This window comes from Corythoichthys intestinalis, chromosome 3 (genome assembly GCF_030265065.1).
Source record: "Corythoichthys intestinalis isolate RoL2023-P3 chromosome 3, ASM3026506v1, whole genome shotgun sequence".
In the NCBI taxonomy this organism is placed as follows: domain Eukaryota; kingdom Metazoa; phylum Chordata; class Actinopteri; order Syngnathiformes; family Syngnathidae; genus Corythoichthys; species Corythoichthys intestinalis.
Window position 1 is genome coordinate 54,347,501 of NC_080397.1, and position 17,999 is coordinate 54,365,499.

Below are 17,999 nucleotides of genomic sequence, written 5' to 3' on the forward strand. Positions count from 1 at the left end.
AGATTAAATTGACAGCACGATGTAATGTCCACATGTTACTTGTGTTTTTTTGTGTTTTGTCGCCCTCAGCTGGAGCTTGGGTGCGACTGATTTTATGGGCTTAAGCACCAAGAGAATTGTGTAATACTTGATATCAACAATGGCACGCTACTAGTTTATTTTTTGATTGAAAATTTTACAAATTGTATTAAAACGAAAACATTAAGAGGGGTTTTAATATAAAATTTCTATAACTTGTACTAACATTTATCTTTTAAGAACTACAAGTCTTTCTATCCATGGATCGCTTTAACAGAATGTTAATGTTAATGCCATCTTGTTGATTAATTGTTATAATAAACAAATACAGTACTTATGTACATTACGTTGAATGTATATATTCATCTTTTGTCTTTTCTTTCCATTCCAACAATAATTTACAGAAAAATATGGCATATTTTATAGATGGTTTGAATTGAGATTAATTACTTAATTTTCAAGCTGTGATTAACTCGATTAAAAATTTTAAATGTTTGACAGCCCTAATTTATAGTAACTTTCATGTGTATTGGCTCAGGTGATACACCGTTCGATTCAAACATGTGTTTTCAAAAATTACTAAAGAAACATTTTGAAAACTTCCAGAATACATGTCTGGATTTTATTAGCTCATTTAAATTGAAATATTTGAACATATAAATTATATTAACATACACAATAAATACAAATTTGCTAATAATATGTAATAATATATATATATATATATATATATATATATATATATATATATATATATATATATATATATATATATATATATATATATATATATATATATATATATATATATATATTATATGCAAAGCAAATGACTGTCTAAGGTGCTCGAAAAATAATTTCGACCTATTATAAAAATGTTTTTTTGTTAATTTCATTCATTTTTGTTGCGGTTTTATTGCTTTACAAATTTTATATACAGTATATATATATATATATATATATATATATATATATATATATATATATATATAGGAAACTTAATTACATGCAATGATACTTTTCGGCCACCAGGGGGGCCAGGCCCCCCCTTACAATCCGCTTATGGGTATTTGTCAACATTAGTTCATCAACTATAAAACAATGTTAACCCAACCATCGCCTGACATACCATAGAACAACGTTGTTTCAACGTCACTTGATGTCGAAAATTTCTATGTCAACCCTACTGATGATTTTGATGGAAAATCAACGTTTATTTTATGTTGGTCTGCTATCTCGGTGCCCAGATTTGTGTGTCACTGCGGGTTTTACATTGTAATACACTGGCGCTTTTGTTTCCAATACAAAAACTCTAACACACACTGTGGGTGAAATAGAACACTTTGTAGTAGCCTAGTAGTAGTACGTAAACTGTCCAGTATGCGTGTGTACTGCCATTGTGCACGCCTTGTATGGGGAAAAAGCGCCAGCATGACAAAATTGGACTGAAACGACTGTTTTTGGATGGGAAAAAACAAAGTAAGATCCTCAGCACCCCCTGCTGTGAGTGACTTCCAGCGCCCCTAGTGGTGTTGAGAGACTCCCTCCAGGACAGGCACATTGTAGGTGGGCACAACCTGTTTAGGGGTGGGCTTCCTCCTCAAGCATGATAGTTAAAAGCACATCTCCACCACACAAAGTCAGAAGCAGAATTTGGACTCACAGACAAGATAAGGAAATGACTCAGTGAAATTGATTGTACAATACTGTATTTAAGCCGCTTTATCCACTCTTGGGGGTGTTTCATTTGAGGGGGGGTTGGTTGGCTCTGGACAGCTGTGGGGGTTGACTCCAAATTAAACACTCGGTAAGAGTTATTTTAAAACAAATTACCGCTGACGTGGGTTTGTGTGTCGAGGTCTTCCACTCCGGTCGGCTCACACGTTATTTTCTATCTTGACGTCACTGGAAACGGAACCGGCGGTTCAAGTACAGCACACCGGAGAAGAGGAACAGAAAGCCGGGCTTGAGCACAGGAAGACGCCCGAACCATGGTGATGTGAACAGCCGTTACCTCGTCTCTTTTCGGTACGAGTTCTTTACGTATTCTTCTATTTATTTCGCTTTTCCGTGCTATGCAGTGTGTTTGTGAACGCATCAACGCGCGTTATTAGCGCTAGCATCATCAGGGGTTTCCCACTCGAAAAAAATAATTAATATAATATTATAATGATTGGATAATATTGTTTCTGTGTGTGATACTTTTTTACTAAATCGGACATTTTGGTCCTTGTGCCCACTGCAGTGGAAGTCATGCAGGATGCAATAGCTGCCATTCATTCATACATTGTGTAGATTTGTTACTAATGATTACAATTGTTCATGTGCTGTGGATGCTGAGTTAGTTGGGAGAAGCCCTTTGACAAAGCAGGTGATGGGGATTCCTGGTCACTATACCTGGCTTGACTACATCAGCATCCGCAAGGTTGCCGTGGCAACACTATAGTCTTCTCTTTGTCCACTCTGTAGACTCGGAGTCCTTGAATGCACTCCCTGTGGCTCAACATTCACTGTGTGGTTGTCCTCATCTCACCTTGCAATGTATTATAAAGCTGAATAAATTTCAAATCTATTATTCAGCCACAGCGTGAGTGGAAGAGGGGCTCATAAGTGTGTGCGACCATGGGGAAAGACTACTACAAAACACTGGGCATCCCCAAGGGCTCCAACGAAGAGGAGATCAAGAAGGCCTATCGTCGTATGGCCTTGCGCTTCCACCCTGACAAGAACACGGAGGCCAACGCCGAGGAAAAGTTCAAGGAGATCGCCGAGGCGTACGAGGTGCTCGGCGACCCAAAGAAGAGGCTCGTCTATGACCAGCTAGGGGAGGAAGGTAAGAGTTACAAGAGCTCTGTCCAGTGTAGAGTAGACATGAGCCAGTATGAGTGTCATAACCTTAGGCAAAAATATCTCAGTTTCATGGTATCACGTTATTGCAATTATAGCTCTAAAATGTGTAACTTTGAGATATCTGGGTTTTTAAAAAAAATCAATTGGACAGGATTTTTATTTTTATTTTGCTGGGCTGCGGGAGAAGGAATGGACTGCAATGACACCCCCCATACTCGCCCTCCCTCCCCGGGTTGGCTGGGTGGGGGCCGTGGCCCTGGGTTGGCGCCCGCGTGGCGTCTCCGCTCGTCTGTGTGGCTGTCGCCCACATGCAGCTGGATGTTATAGGGCGCACTAGGGTGGGGGGTCCCTGTGCCGAGATTGGCGATGGGGCGGTGTAGGGTCGGTCGCCAACGGGCTCACACCCAGAAGGGATTCACACTGGGTTCTAGACCACAGATCTGATTTGTGTACACTCTACCCCTTTCAATCACTTAGTTTATAGACTCCCCCACCCCTGTCCCCCTCTTTCCCTGGTCAACAGGCCCCCCACATGGTGTCAACCAGAAATACATCTAGCATCAACATATTAGTAGTTAGTGTAGACGTTCAATGTATTTCTTGTTGTTGTTTGTGTTTCTTTTCTTTCTTCTCTTGTGTTCCTTTTCTTCTGTTCCCCCATAACCCCTTCCTGTTCGCTGCTTTGTCATAATAAACGAGGTATGTTGAATGATCACAATGGGAGTATTTCATACTCCAATGTGAAACACTGGGCACTTAGACTTCCATTCTCCGTGTCAAACAGCTGAACAGGACAGGTTTAAAAAAAAAAAAAAAAAAAAAAAGATTTTTATTTTTCAAAAACATTAGCAAATTGAAACATAAGTGTAATGTTAAAAGGTTTTTAAAAAAGAAAAAAAAAAGATTTTTTTTTTCCAAAAATATTAGCAAATTGAAACATAAGTATTATGTTAAGTTAAAATAAATTAAAAATACAACAAAAAATAACTGAAGTATTCTAAATAACATTAAAATAAATGCAGTTCTTTAGGTGAGCGAAACCCACAGCCACAGCTGTTAATTTATACACACACTCGCTTTCTCACCACAGACAGTTGTCAGAGAGAAAAAAAACACCACTTGTTTTACCATCGCTAGACCTGTGGCTAGACACACTAAACACGCTGGTGGGAAAATGGTGGGAAACGTTTATGATATTGTTTACTAAACTTTAATTTTGTATAAATGTGAAATCATGCTGGAGGTATTGCTTCCTCAGCAGCCACCCTCTACAAACATGTTTTACATGTCGGTTGATCCTCCTCCTGTAAGCCGCGGCCATCTTGAACTTTTCTGTAGCCAAAGTATTCCCATACCAGCGATTTCGTTTTCTTCGATGTGGGGAAAAGTTCAGGAGTTTCACCTCCTCCAGCCATCGTGTAGCACAGCTGACTTACTGACACTGAGCAACAACCGGTGGGGGAGGGTTGAGCCTTGCAGCTGTAGGCGAGGGATTTCTCACTGCATTTTTGGGACATAAAAAAATACCTAATAACTTATGGACGCCTACACTAGACATGTGCCGATTACCGGTTTCAATGTATATCGTGGTATGAAAACTTTATGGTTTCAAAACAGCAAAAATTTTCGGTCATACCGTCCCTACGGTATTGTTATTTTTTTATGTCCCAAAAATGCGGGGAGAAATGCCTCACTTGCAATTGCAAGGCTCAACCCTCCCCCACGGGTTGTTGCTCAGTGTCAGTGAGTCAGCTGTGCTACACCATGGCTGGAGGAGATGAAACTCCTGAACTTTTTCCGCCATCGGAGAAAACGAAATTGCTGTAATGGGAATACTTCGCCTAGAAAAAGGTTACAGGCGGCCGCGGCTTAGAGAAGGAGAGCCAACCGACATGTAAAACATGTTTGCGGAGGGTGGCTGCCGAGGAGGCAATACCTCCAATATGATTTTGCATTTATGCAAAATTAAAGGTTAGTAAACGCTGTCATGAACGTTAGCCACCAGCTACAAGAGTTAACTCCAGCGTGTTTAGTGTGTCTAGCAGTGGTAAAACGTGATTGTTTTTCTCTCTGGCAACTGTCTGTGTTGAGAAACAGTGTGTGTGTGTGTGTGTGTGGGGGGGGTGTATATAATGTAAACATGATGCGAGTCATACACACTTGCTTTTTATGGAAAATGATTCAATTATTTTTGTTCTGATGGTAATAATGTTGACCTGTGGCAGTGGACTTAGGCTCACCTAAAGGACTGCATTTATTTTAATTTTATTTAGAATATTTCAGTTTATTAGGGCCTGAGCACTAGGCGTGCGAAGGCCCTATTGTTTTGCAAAGGATTTTTTTTTTTTTTTTTTTCAGGGCAAATGAAAACAGCCAATTTGGAGGCCTGAACATGCACGAAAAGTCACCAAAATTTGCACATACGTGCGGAAAATTGTAAATTTCGATAATTTTGCAACGTTGCAAAAAAATATAACAAAATGGCTCAGTGGCGCCCCCTTGAAATTTTAAAATTGGCTTATAACATTAGGGTGCGTCAGCGTAGAGCAATGAAATTTGGGGAGTCTATACCTTGTCCAAAACCGCTCCAAAAAAGCATTGGCACCCATATTCCAAACCCAACAGGAAATCGGTTATTTTGGATTGAATATGAATTTTTTATCGATTTACACGGTGCACATTTGAGACCTTTTCGCCGAGGGAGTTAGTATGATCATCTTCAAAATTGGTGAGACTGTTCATGAGACATATGAGAGCTTAAGTTTCTAAAATGGTGCGTTTTCATACACGAGTCTGACCTGGGCGTGGTGCCAAAGTCGGCCATTTTTTCGGCAAAATGACAAATTCAGTAAATGACTAATAATTCCTTGACACAACGTTCAATCTTTTTCATATCTGCCATGTATGTGCGGTATCCCACCCTTGACACGAGTGCATTGAAATATTACCCATTAGGCCTAGCGCCCCCTAGTGAGAACAGGAAATGCCTTTTTTAACGAGACAAGTTCCTCCTCCAAGGGAAAAAAATCTGTTGACCTCAAACTGCATCAGGGGAGCCTTAAGACCTGTGTTCAGGTGCCTGATGAAAAATATTGAGGTTTCGTTGAAGCGGAGGGGTCCAAACAGGAAAGTGAAAATGACAGTCAACAATTTGTCTCGCAAAAAACTTTGAACAGTCATAACTCGGCAGCTATACAACATATTTGCGCCAAACTTCCCGTGCTTGTTGAGAGTCATACCCTGAAGGGTCTTGTAGGGGTCATTTGCATCAACTCTACAGTGCCAACTAGTGGCGACAGAAAGAAGTTTTAAAAAAGGCCTTTCCTATTGGGTTTTTTCAACATAGAGCGAGGAAATTTGGGGAGTAGATACTTTATGCCTAACTGCTCCAAAAAGTCTCTTGCACCCATATTCCAAATCCAACAGGAAATCGGGTATTTTCGATCGAATGTGAAATTTTCATGGGTTCACAGTAAGAGTTTACATTTGGAGGCTTGAATATGCATAAAAACTCACCAAAATTTGCACATACATGCGGCTTTGGATAACGTTCGATAATCTTGCAATGTTACGAAAAAATGTAACAAAATGGCTCACTGGCGCCCCCTTGAATTTTTCAAAAAGGCCTCTCCATTTAGGTTTTTTTAACATAGAGTGATGAAATTCGGAGAGTCAAAACCTTTTGCAAAACTGCTCCAAAAAGTCTCTTGCACACACATTCCAAATCCTACAGGAAATCTGGTATTTTGGATTGAATGTGAAATTTTTATCGATTTACAGTGTGCACATTTGAGACCTTGGCACGGAGGGAATTAGTTTGATCAACCTCAAAATTGGCGAGACTGTTCATGAGACATATGAAATCTTAATTTATCAAAATGGTGTGTTTTCATTCTCGGGCCTGACCTAGGCGAGGTGCCAAAGTCGTCCATTTTTTCGGCTAAACGCCAAATTCGGATAATGACTGATAACTCCCTCATACAACGTATCCCAGCCTGAACAGGACTGGATTGAAATATTACCAATTGTGCCTGGCGCCTCCTAGTGGGAACAGGAAATGCCCTTTTTTACGGGACACACTCCTCCTCGAAGGGAAAAAAAAATCAATCAACCTCAAAACTGCATAAGGGAAGCCTTAAGACGTGTTGAGATGGCTGATGAAAATTATTGAGGTTTGGGTAAAGCAGAAGGGTCCAAAAGGAAAGTGATTATGACTGTCATCATTTTCTCTCTCCACATATTTTGAACTGTCATTACTTGGGAGATGTAGAGGGGGGCTGTCTGCCACCACCCCGACCTGCATGCCGTCCGAGTTTGCATGGCGTCCGAGTTGCGCCAAACTGCGAGGGCCCGTTCAGTCCTGCTTGCAGGCCTAGTTTTTTGTTATTATTTTAACTTAAAATTCTACGTATGTTCCAATTTGCTAATATGTTTTGAAAAATAAAAATGTTCAATGGAAAAAAAGTTTTGTTTTTTTAAAAGCCAGATATTTCAAGGTAACACATTTTCGAGCTACAATTGCAATTCCGGGATACTGTGAAACCGTGATGTTTTGGCTTAAGTCCAGTGTAGTTGTTGTTGAAATAGCTCTTGAACCAACTTGGCATCTTATACTGTACATGAGTGCAGGACTTTTGAGGGTGTCACTCGCTAAGCTCACAGACACATGGTTAAGATACATGAGATATGAATAGCAGTGACTTCTGGGGTTTGCATTTGTGGGTGTTGTATGTTAAGCTAGATAGTGGAAGTGTGTAACTTGTGTCTGTATATGATTCGTTTTTCAGAATACAATATATTCAAGATGAACCCATTGGCTGCCATTGACGGCATTGACCAATCCATTTTAACTGGAAGTGAATGATCATGTTCTCAAAAGCATATTTATCTTGACATGGATGTTTGGTGTTATGTGCAGAAGGGTACTACTACAACACTTAACGTATGTGCTTGTTTTAATGTAAAAAAAAAAAAAAAATCAAATTACAATGATCTATGATTCATTGATCATCTTGAACGTGTTCCTATTGTCAAAATCGTCATATGCTATAGTTAGGCCACAACTAGGTTTGTTCCGATCATGTTTTTTTGCTCCCAATCCAATCCCGATCATTTTAGTTTGAGTATCTGCCGATCCCGATATTTCCCGATCCGATTGCTTTTTTTTGCACCCGATTCTATTCAAATCATTCCCGATAATTTTTCCCGATCCTATACATTTTGGCAATGCATTAAGAAAAAAATGAATAAAACTCAGACGAATATATACATTCAACATACAGTACATAACTACTGTATTTGTTTATTATTACAATAAATCCTCAAGATGGCATTTACATTATGACCATTCTTTCTGTGAGAGGGATCCACGGATAGAAAGACTTGTGACTTTGTGTATTGTAACTAAATATTGCCATCTATTGTATTTGTTGAGCTTTCAGTAAATGATACTGCAGGCATGCCCCAATGCATGATGGGAGTGGAACCATGATGGGAAGTAAAACCATGACTGTGCGTTGTGCTATCAATGGATATATCTTCTCTGCTTTGGGAAATAACAATGTGTAAAGACAAAGATCTGTTGCCACCTTGATTCCCCACATTGCTTCCCATGATATTTCTAATCATCGGGAGAGGGAGTGCAAGGTATTAGCCAATTGAAGAAAGGCTTCAAAGGCTGCCAAAGTTCTCTCTACTCATGTTGCGCTGCCTTTTATCTCTCTATAAAGGTAAAACGGTGTCATTACAGATTGAGTGCGACAATGAGTGAGAGGATCGTGCTGCGGAGATTTTAATAGCATTGAATATTTTAATGTGACACATTTTTTAATTAATTGCCGCCGCTAATGGGATATTTAAACTAAAGACTCTGGATGAGTGTAATTTATTATGTCTGTAACGTTAAATACAATAAGAAAACGATTTAATTAAAATATAAATATGTTAAAAAAAAGGCATGGCCGATATTTTTTTCCCGATTCCGATACTTTGAAAATGACGTGATCGGACCCGATCGATTGGGACATCTCTAGCCACAACTGGATTCATAACTTCATTACTATTCATCTTTCTCACAAGATGTCAACAAGAGTTTAAGAGGATGCTCGCAATGCTAATTAGAGAATGCTAACGCTAAAAGTTACAATCAGAGTATACGGACCACTCAGTAAACTCCTTCATTTGCTAAACCAACATTGGATATTCTCTCATACAAGATTAAAAAATAAATTATACAATATTTACAAAACAGGCAACCCTGAAGCTGCTGTTAAGCTGCTGTAGGGTCCTTCCGGGGTCCAACCGTCAGTCAGTGGCGGCCACAGTTGTCCACAACCTGATCAAAATCCTTTTTTTATCGGCTTATTTCTTTTTTGTCAATCGGTCAATGTTGAAAAAAGTCCATGTATTGGTCAACCCCGAGATACAGTTTGCACTATTATATGTGACTGCGGGCTACCAATATTAAAATCCTATTAAAGTAATTTTAAAAAAAGAACCAAACAATAAAACCTTAAGGTGTCTCAAATTTCTCATTCCAGTATTTTCGATGAATTCTATAGCACCTAAGAGTCATTGTTTTAATATTTTTATTATAAATGATTGGCTGGATTGGATTGGACTTCTATCACCGTCGATTGTGTTACATTTCTGGGGTAGAGGGGGACCCAAGCGTAGAGATGACAGGCAAACTGGCAGTGACAACAGTTTTTGACAGTTTTGGCCGAAGGTGTCGAAATAGTCAGATGAGCCTTTGTGGTGGGTGAGCAGGTGGGCAAGCAGGTGTTCAGGCAGGCAAGTTGTACAGGATCTAGGGAACAAAAGCAAAATTAGCTAAATAGCAGATTTCCAGGATTCCTAACTGACCGAAGCTGGCGTCACAAACTCGTTGAGCTGAGTTGTTGATCTGGCGATGATGTGAGGCCAAGGACCGCTTTAAGTAGGCTGTTGATGATGATCACCTGCACCTGGTCCCAGGCTCACCTATCTGTCAAATCCTGCAATCAAGGCACCCCCCCCACACACACACACACAAAAAGGAGGAGTTAGGGGCCCTGACAAATTGCACTGTAAAAGACAGAATACTGTATTCTAGAGGTAAGTCTTCAGTACAAGAAATGTCAGTTTGCTTATGGACCTCAAACTATGGACCTATAATCAGTGTTCTGCACATAAAGAAGGGCCAGGTTTTTACTAATCAATCCAATACCTTGATAACACTTGATCATGTGTCTTTTTCACAGGTTTCAAGACAGGAGGCGTCAGCTCATCAGGCGCTCCCGGTACCTCAACTCACCACTACACCTTCCACGGAGACCCCCACGCCACCTTTGCCTCCTTCTTCGGCGGCTCTAACCCCTTCGATATGTTTTTCGGTGCCAACCGAAGCCACGGCCGCACCAACGGCTTCTCCTTCCATAACGAGCACAGTAACGACGGTGAGCAAGAGACCGACTTGGATGAGGACGACCACTTCGCTCACTTCGGGAGGCAGTTCAGCTTCGCGGGCGGGGTGAAAAACGGCTTCCCGGGAGAAGGCCGAAGGAGGAGGGGCGGACCCTCGGATTGCCCGGGAGGCGCCCGAAAGCAGCAGGACCCCCCGGTGGTTCATGAGCTGAAGGTCTCCCTAGAGGAGATCTTCCACGGCTGCACCAAGCGCATGAAGATCACACGCCGTAGGTTGAACCCGGACGGGAGAAGCTTGAGGACTGAGGACAAGATTCTAAACATTGTGATTAAGAAGGGCTGGAAGGAGGGCACCAAGATCACCTTCCCCAAGGAGGGCGACCAGACACCTGAGAACATTCCTGCCGATATTGCCTTTGTGCTTAAAGACAAGGGCCATGCCCACTTTAAGAGAGACGGTTCAAACATCATTTACAACTGCAAGATCAGTCTCAAAGAGGTGAGTTCGTTTCATCACATCCCATGATTTATTACTTTACTGTTTTTTGGGGTTTTTTTTTGTCCAAGTCAGTATCCTACTTTGAAGACCCTGCATCTGTTTTGGAATCATTAGACTGTACTAAATGTTGTGGGTAGTGGGTGTATTTTTAAACGAGAAACTGCAATTTCTCTAGGAATTGCATGGCAATACGTACTTACTTGGCAGTCCAGAAACTGTTGGATTTCAGGTCACTGTTGATTTCAGGTCACTAGTATTTTAGGGCTGTTATGGTTTACTTCCTGTTGATTTTGTGTCACTTCATAATTATTCTGGGTAGGGCTGCAGCTATCGATTATTTTAGTAGTCTATTAATCTATCAACTAGTTTGAATAATCGAATAATCGGATTAGGAACATTTAATGAAGAATCAATTTTAGGAGATGTAAAACAAAGGCTTGCCAAGATTGCACTTTCAAAAGAGCGAAATGCGAATACAAAATAAATTCCTGAGTGATTCAACAACATATTCATAATTGCACTTTCATATAAAAATACATTTAAATACCTGATCTTAGCCTCAAACGGTATTAAAATAAATAAATAAATTAGGGCTGTCAAATGATTACAATTTTTAAACGAGTTAATCACAGCTTAAAAAATAATCGTAATTAATCGCAATTCAAACCATCTATAAAATATGCCATATTTTTTTGTAAATTATTGTTTGAATGGAAAGATAGAAGTCAGATATATACATTCAACATACTCTACATATGTACTGTATTTGTTTATTATAACAATAAATCAACAAGATGGCATTAACATTAAAATTGTGTTAAAACGATCCATGGATGGAAAGACTTGTAGTTCTTAAAAGATAACTGTTAGTACAAGTTATAGAAATTGTATATTAAAACTAGGGGTGTCAAACGATTAAAATTTTTAATCGAGTTAATTACACCTTAAAAATTACTTAATCGCAATTAATTGCAATTCAAAACATCTATAAAATATGCCATATTTTTCTGTAAATTATTGCTGGAATGGAAAGATAAGACACAAGATGGATATATACATTCAACATACGGTACATAAGCACTGTATTTGTTTATTATAACAATAAATCAACAAGATGGCATTAACATTATTAACATTCTGTTAAAGCAATCCATGGATAGAAAGACTTGTAGTTCTTAAAAGATAAATGTTAGTACAAGTTATAGAAATGTTATATTACAACCCCTCTTAATGTTTTCGTTTTAATAAAATTTGTAAAATTTTAAATCAAAAAATAAACTAGTAGCCCGCCATTGTTGATGTCAATAATTACTTACACAATGCTCATGGGTGCTGAAGCCTATAAAATCAGTCGCACCCAAGCGCCAGCAAAGGGCGACAAAACTCCAAAAAACACAATTAACAAGATGACATTTTACTGTGCTGTCATTTTAATCTGTTTGAGCGGGGCATGTGCGTTAATTGCATCAAATATTTTAACGTGATTAATTTAAAAAATTAATTACCGCCCGTTAACGCGATAATTTTGACAGCCATAATTAAAACCCCTCTTAATGTTTTCGTTTTAATAATATTTATAAATTTTCAGTCAAAAAATAAACTAGTAGCTCGCCATTGTTGATGTCAATAATTACACAATTCTCATGGTGCTGAACCCATAAAATCGACGCACCCAAGCGCCAGCAGAGGGCGACAAAACTCCAAAAAACACAAGTAACAAGTGCACATGAGCCTGTGCTGTCATTTTAATCTGTTTGAGCGGAGCATGTGCGTTAATTGCGTCAAATATTTTAACGTGATTAGTTTTTAAAAATTAGTTACCGCCCGTTAACGCGATAATTTTGACAGCCCTAAAATAAATAAATGAGGATCTAAGTACAACTAAAGAGTTGACTAACTTGCATAGCAAAAGTCAACTAGCTTAAATGCTATAAAATGCTAACATTTTTTTTTTTACAATGCTCTTTACAAATCGTTCAAACACATATTCCCTCCAAAAACAGCTAAATATAACTATAAACCAAATTTCAAATGCATAAATAACATTAGCTCAAACGAAAACTTACCTTATGTTGGTCTTAACAAGAAGCAACTGTATTCAGCCATGTTCAATAAGTCAGGTCATATTCACTGTTGCCACTAGAGGGCAGTGTATCCACCCAAATCAATAAAACCAAATGCAAACACTTTAAAAACAAACCATTACAACGCCACTTGTCAAGTTCAAAAATAGACCCTTAGGTAGACATTTGTAAAATTACCCAAGAATAAGGAGAGAAGACACTCAGTTTTCTTGGCCAAGGAGAGCAAAGAGGGACTAGACAGAGGAATGCTAGATTACGCTGTATAGTCACCAAAATTGATCTAAGGAAAAAAAAAACCTCTTTGCTCTTTTTATTAGGGGTTTGCCCTAACACAGAAGGCTGCCGCCCTGAAGGGAGGGGGAAAGCAAGCTGGAGACACCCATGTGATTTTGGTTGGCTATGTGTGAGCATGTAGGTGGAACTAACTAAATACACGTGTGTAAGCAAAGGCACAGGTAAAAAATGGTCAGAATGACCCAGACACTTCAGTTATGCAACGCTACGGCCAAGGAAGATGTCCTCGAATGGAAAATTGTCCTCGAAGGTCTAGACGAAAGTCCAGACGCCAGGTGCTGAAGATGTCCCGGAAGGTCTAGTTACGCAATGATGGCCATGAAGCAAGGCAGTTGTCATCCCGACCCTCTTTACTCTTTGTAACACTTAAACATTATACTACAACCTAGTATAGCAAGCAATAATCATTTACTGGTTATATCAATAAGAAAAAAATATGGCAATATGTACAGTGCCTTGCAAAAGTATTCGGCCCCCTTGAACCTTGCAACCTTTCGCCACATTTCAGGCTTCAAACATAAAGATATAAAATTTTAATTTTTTGTCAAGAGTCAACAACAAGTGGGACACAATCGTGCAGTGGAACAAAATTTATTGGATAATTTCAACTTTTTTAACAAATAAAAAACTGAAAAGTGGGGCGTGCAATATTATTCGGCCCCCTTGCGTTAATACTTTGTAGCACCACCTTTTGCTCCAATTACAGCTGCAAGTCGCTTGGTGTATGTTTCTATCAGTTTTGCACATCGAGAGACTGACATTCTTGCCTATTCTTCCTTGCAAAACAGCTCGAGCTCAGTGAGGTTGGATGGAGAGTGTTTGTGAACAGCAGTCTTCAGCTCTTTCCACAGATTCTCGATTGGATTCAGGTCTGGAATTTGACTTGGCCATTCTAGCACCTGGATACGTTTATTTTTGAACCATTCCATTGTAGATTTGGCTTTATGTTTTGGATCATTGTCCTGTTGGAAGATAAATCTCCGTCCCAGTCTGAGGTCTTGTGCAGATACCAACAGGTTTTCTTCCAGAATGTTCCTGTATTTGGCTGCATCCATCTTCCCGTCAATTTTAACCATCTTCCCTGTCCCTGATGAAAAAAATAAGGCTCAAACCATGATGCTGCCACCACCATGTTTGACAGTGGGGATGGTGTGTTCAGGGTGACGAGCTGTGTTGCTTTTACGCCAAACATATCGTTTTGCATTGTGGCCAAAAAGTTCAATTTTGGTTTCATCTGACCAGAGCACCTTCTTCCACATGTTTGGTGTGTCTCCCAGGTGGCTTGTGGCAAACTTTAAACGAGTCTTTTTATGGATATCTTTGAGAAATGGCTTTCTTCTTGCCACTCTTCCTTAAAGGCCAGATTTGTGCAGTGTACAACTGATTGTTGTCCTATGGACAGACTCTCCCACCTCAGCTGTAGATCTCTGCAGTTCATCCAGAGTGATCATGGACCTCTTGGCTGCATCTCTGATCAGTTTTCTCCTTGTTTGAGAAGAAAGTTTGGAAGGACGGCCGGTTCTTGGTAGATTTGCAGTGGTCTGATGCTCCTTCCATTTCAATATGATGGCTTGCACAGTGCTCCTTGAGATGTTTAAAGCTTGGGAAATCTTTTTGTATCCAAATCCGGCTTTAAACTTCTCCACAACAGTATCTCGGACCTGCCTGGTGTGTTCCTTGGTTTTCATAATGCTCTCTGCACTTTAAACAGAACCCTGAGACTATCACAGAGCAGGTGCATTTATACGGAGACTTGATTACACACAGGTGGATTCTATTTATCATCATCGGTCATTTAGGACAACATTGGATCATTCAGAGATCCTCACTGAACTTCTGGAGTGAGTTTGCTGCACTGAAAGTAAAGGGGCCGAATAATATTGCACGCCCCACTTTTCAGTTTTTTATTTGTTAAAAAAGTTTGAATTATCCAATAAATGTTGTTCCACTTCACGATTGTGTCCCACTTGTTGTTGATTCTTGACAAAAAAATTAAATTTCATATCTTTATGTTTGAAGCCTGAAATGTTTAGGGTCACTTCATGTTGGCCTCACTTCCTGTTGGGCTTTTGGTCCAAAATAATAGGGTGTTTTTTTCACCATTGACGGTTTTTATGGGATGAGTTCAAGGTGAAAGTCATTACGAGTGAAAGGAGAATTTCTTTTGTGTGTTAAATCACTGACGATGAAAATGTCAACGTGTTAGGTTGAATGTCTAATTGGTAATAAATGGGGTTCAGGGGCACTTTCGTTGGAATAAAAACATGACCCCACATCATGTTAATTTTCTAAACATTTTGTAGATGAAATGGTGTGAATCCGTTGTAAAATACTGAAGACGATTTTTTCCGCGGCACAAAAAATTAAGAGGAATAACATGGTCTGACTTTGATCACAACCTGAGTAGAATAAGCGTGTCTGAGTGGTTAGTCATCAAAAGTATTTGAGTATTGCGCCTGTTTGTTGAATCAGCCTTGAGGAGATCCTCTGTGACAGCACTGTGGTGAATGCAGCATCCTTGTGTGACAGTAACCCTTTCCTCCTGTTGAGTCTGCTGTCAAGCAGTTAGAACCACAGGAAAGCGCACATGGCCGATGTAAACACGCATGCAGGCAGCTTCTGCGTGTGCGTATTTGCAAACACATTAGTAGTGAACGACAGACTGTGGTTTACGCTTGACTGCTATTACTGTGACTAGCAGCATATTTGATGAACTGCGCCCACGAGGTCGCAGAGTGCAGCACGACTTCTCAGTTTGGTGAATTACACAAGTTGTAATGCCTTTTTAATAGCGCTGCCACTTTCTGCTATTTAGTGGAAAATGTTTTTAAAATGTCATAGTGAAGATAATATTCTACAATTTCTCTTTCAAGGAAGGGTTTTGAGTCACCTAACGTACTTGGAGGGGTGGAAACGCATGCCTAAGTGTGTGTTTGGGTAATGATGAGACCGCATTTTCACAGGCAAAGTGTTCAGCTCATCCATCAGCCGCACATGCAGCTCAAGAAGGGATTTGATGTGGGTTGAGAAGATGGGAAGAGGGGGTGCAGTAGCTGGGGAATATGAGGGAAGTGGGTCAAATGATCCGGTATTCAAAGAGCAAAGAGCTCTTATTCCTCGCCTCGAACTAGATGAAAACAGTATAGTGTCTTGATAATAGGGCTGCAGCTATCGAATATTTTAGTAATCGAGTAATCGACTGAAAATTCTATCGATTAATCGAGTAATCGGATAAAACTTTTTTTTTTGGTAAAGGGCAATTATAAATATACATGAGAAAAAAAGACATTTAATCTAATATCGAACCATTTTCAGTCAATCAATGTCTTTATTTTCGATGTACATTGTTGAAAACAGCCAACAATTGCATCTCAGATGTGACTAGAAAAAAAATTCACTGCTTTCACTCAAAAAACTTCTAGATCTTATAAAAAAAACAACATATTTCTTACCTAAAAATGTAATTAGGCTTGATAACACACATCACTTGAAAGCTATCTGTTTTTCCCCTCGTATTTCAATTTAATTTCCATTTGTGTTAAGCTATTTTCAAGTTCTAGTTAAGTTTTAAGTTAGTCTAAACTGTAAGTGCTGATAGGATTATGAGTTTTTGCAGTGTTCAAAATAAATGTATGATAGGGTGACCATATTTTGATTTCCAAAAAAGAGGACACTCGGCCCGGCCTCGAGATTTTTACTTGAAGTCCACTCAAAGATGCCTATATAACTTTAACATATCTAAAGTGTGCCTCCTCCATCTGGATATATAAAAATTCAGTTTTATTAAAAAACAAAAACAAAAAAAATAGGCCTATTGCCATATAGTATATACTATACACTATATGGAAATATTTTTTTACTCAACTGATAACTAAACAGGCTTTATTCTTCCTAAAAAAATAATCAAACCTTTAAAAAAAAAAAAAAAAAAAAAACTAATAATGATTAAAAAAATATCTATATAATGCAGACCCATGGAAATGTAGTCCAGTCAATACGCACACACAGTAGGCTATGTGCCAATTCAACATTTTTATAAATTACTATCACGACAATCGTCGTTGATAAATTGTTATTCCCACTCAATTTTTATTCTCATTCAGTGTTCTAGATTGTACGCAAATAATAAACGAAATAAAGTGACAAGCTATTCAACCAGCATGTTTCCAAACGCAACAGTTCAAAACTACATTGCCCATAATGCCTAGCGCGGCTGAGCGCACTGATAGCTACCCTGTTAGCAAGTACCGGGCGAGGCAAAATCAAACTTTGCTATAAAAATTTACAATCATCGGCAACGCAACGATGCGATGCCAAACGGGATTTTACAGATAACGCCAGTACAAATCTCCGACAGAAGTCAACAGTTGCCATAATATACGTATTTATCGTAAAAAACTCTTAACTGGGCAGGTGCTCCTACTTGAAATATAATACAACCAAATACACGAACGCAGAACAATTAAAACAAGAGTAATACAATACACTGCATCTCTGTGTACACATATAACCCAATATACAACAGAAGACACGTGATCGACATCATCAGGAGAGAAACCTACAGAAAGGTGTGTGGAGCCACGTCTTAAAACTCCATACTGTAGTCTGATCTCTTGCCAAACTGTCAACCGTCGTTAGATGGTGGTAATTCCCCATGAAACAAAGGGTAAACTGCCAACTACAAACAAGAAGATCTACTCCTTCTCCCACCCCTACTAGTCGGAGCCACGTCAACGCAGGCAGGCACTGCCTCATAGTGGCCGGAGGGATTCTCTTCAAATTGGTCCCGTGAAAAATCATAAAAACAGGACATTTTCATGAATTTATGAAACCCGGCCGAAGAGCACGTA

General features: G+C 39.3%; 1 protein-coding gene across 1 annotated transcript in view; it reads left to right on the forward strand.

Moving 5' to 3' along the window:
* Nucleotides 1-1,681: 1,681 nt before the first annotated feature.
* Nucleotides 1,682-17,999, forward strand: part of dnajb5 (DnaJ heat shock protein family (Hsp40) member B5) — a 29,101-nt gene continuing 12,783 nt past the window's right edge. Inside the window, exons 1-4 of the mRNA XM_057832585.1 lie at nt 1,682-1,825; nt 1,949-2,046; nt 2,599-2,851; nt 10,110-10,771. Coding sequence (XP_057688568.1) covers nt 2,641-2,851; nt 10,110-10,771 — 873 coding nt within the window. The 5' untranslated portion in view covers nt 1,682-1,825; nt 1,949-2,046; nt 2,599-2,640. The remainder of the gene's footprint in view (nt 1,826-1,948; nt 2,047-2,598; nt 2,852-10,109; nt 10,772-17,999) is intronic.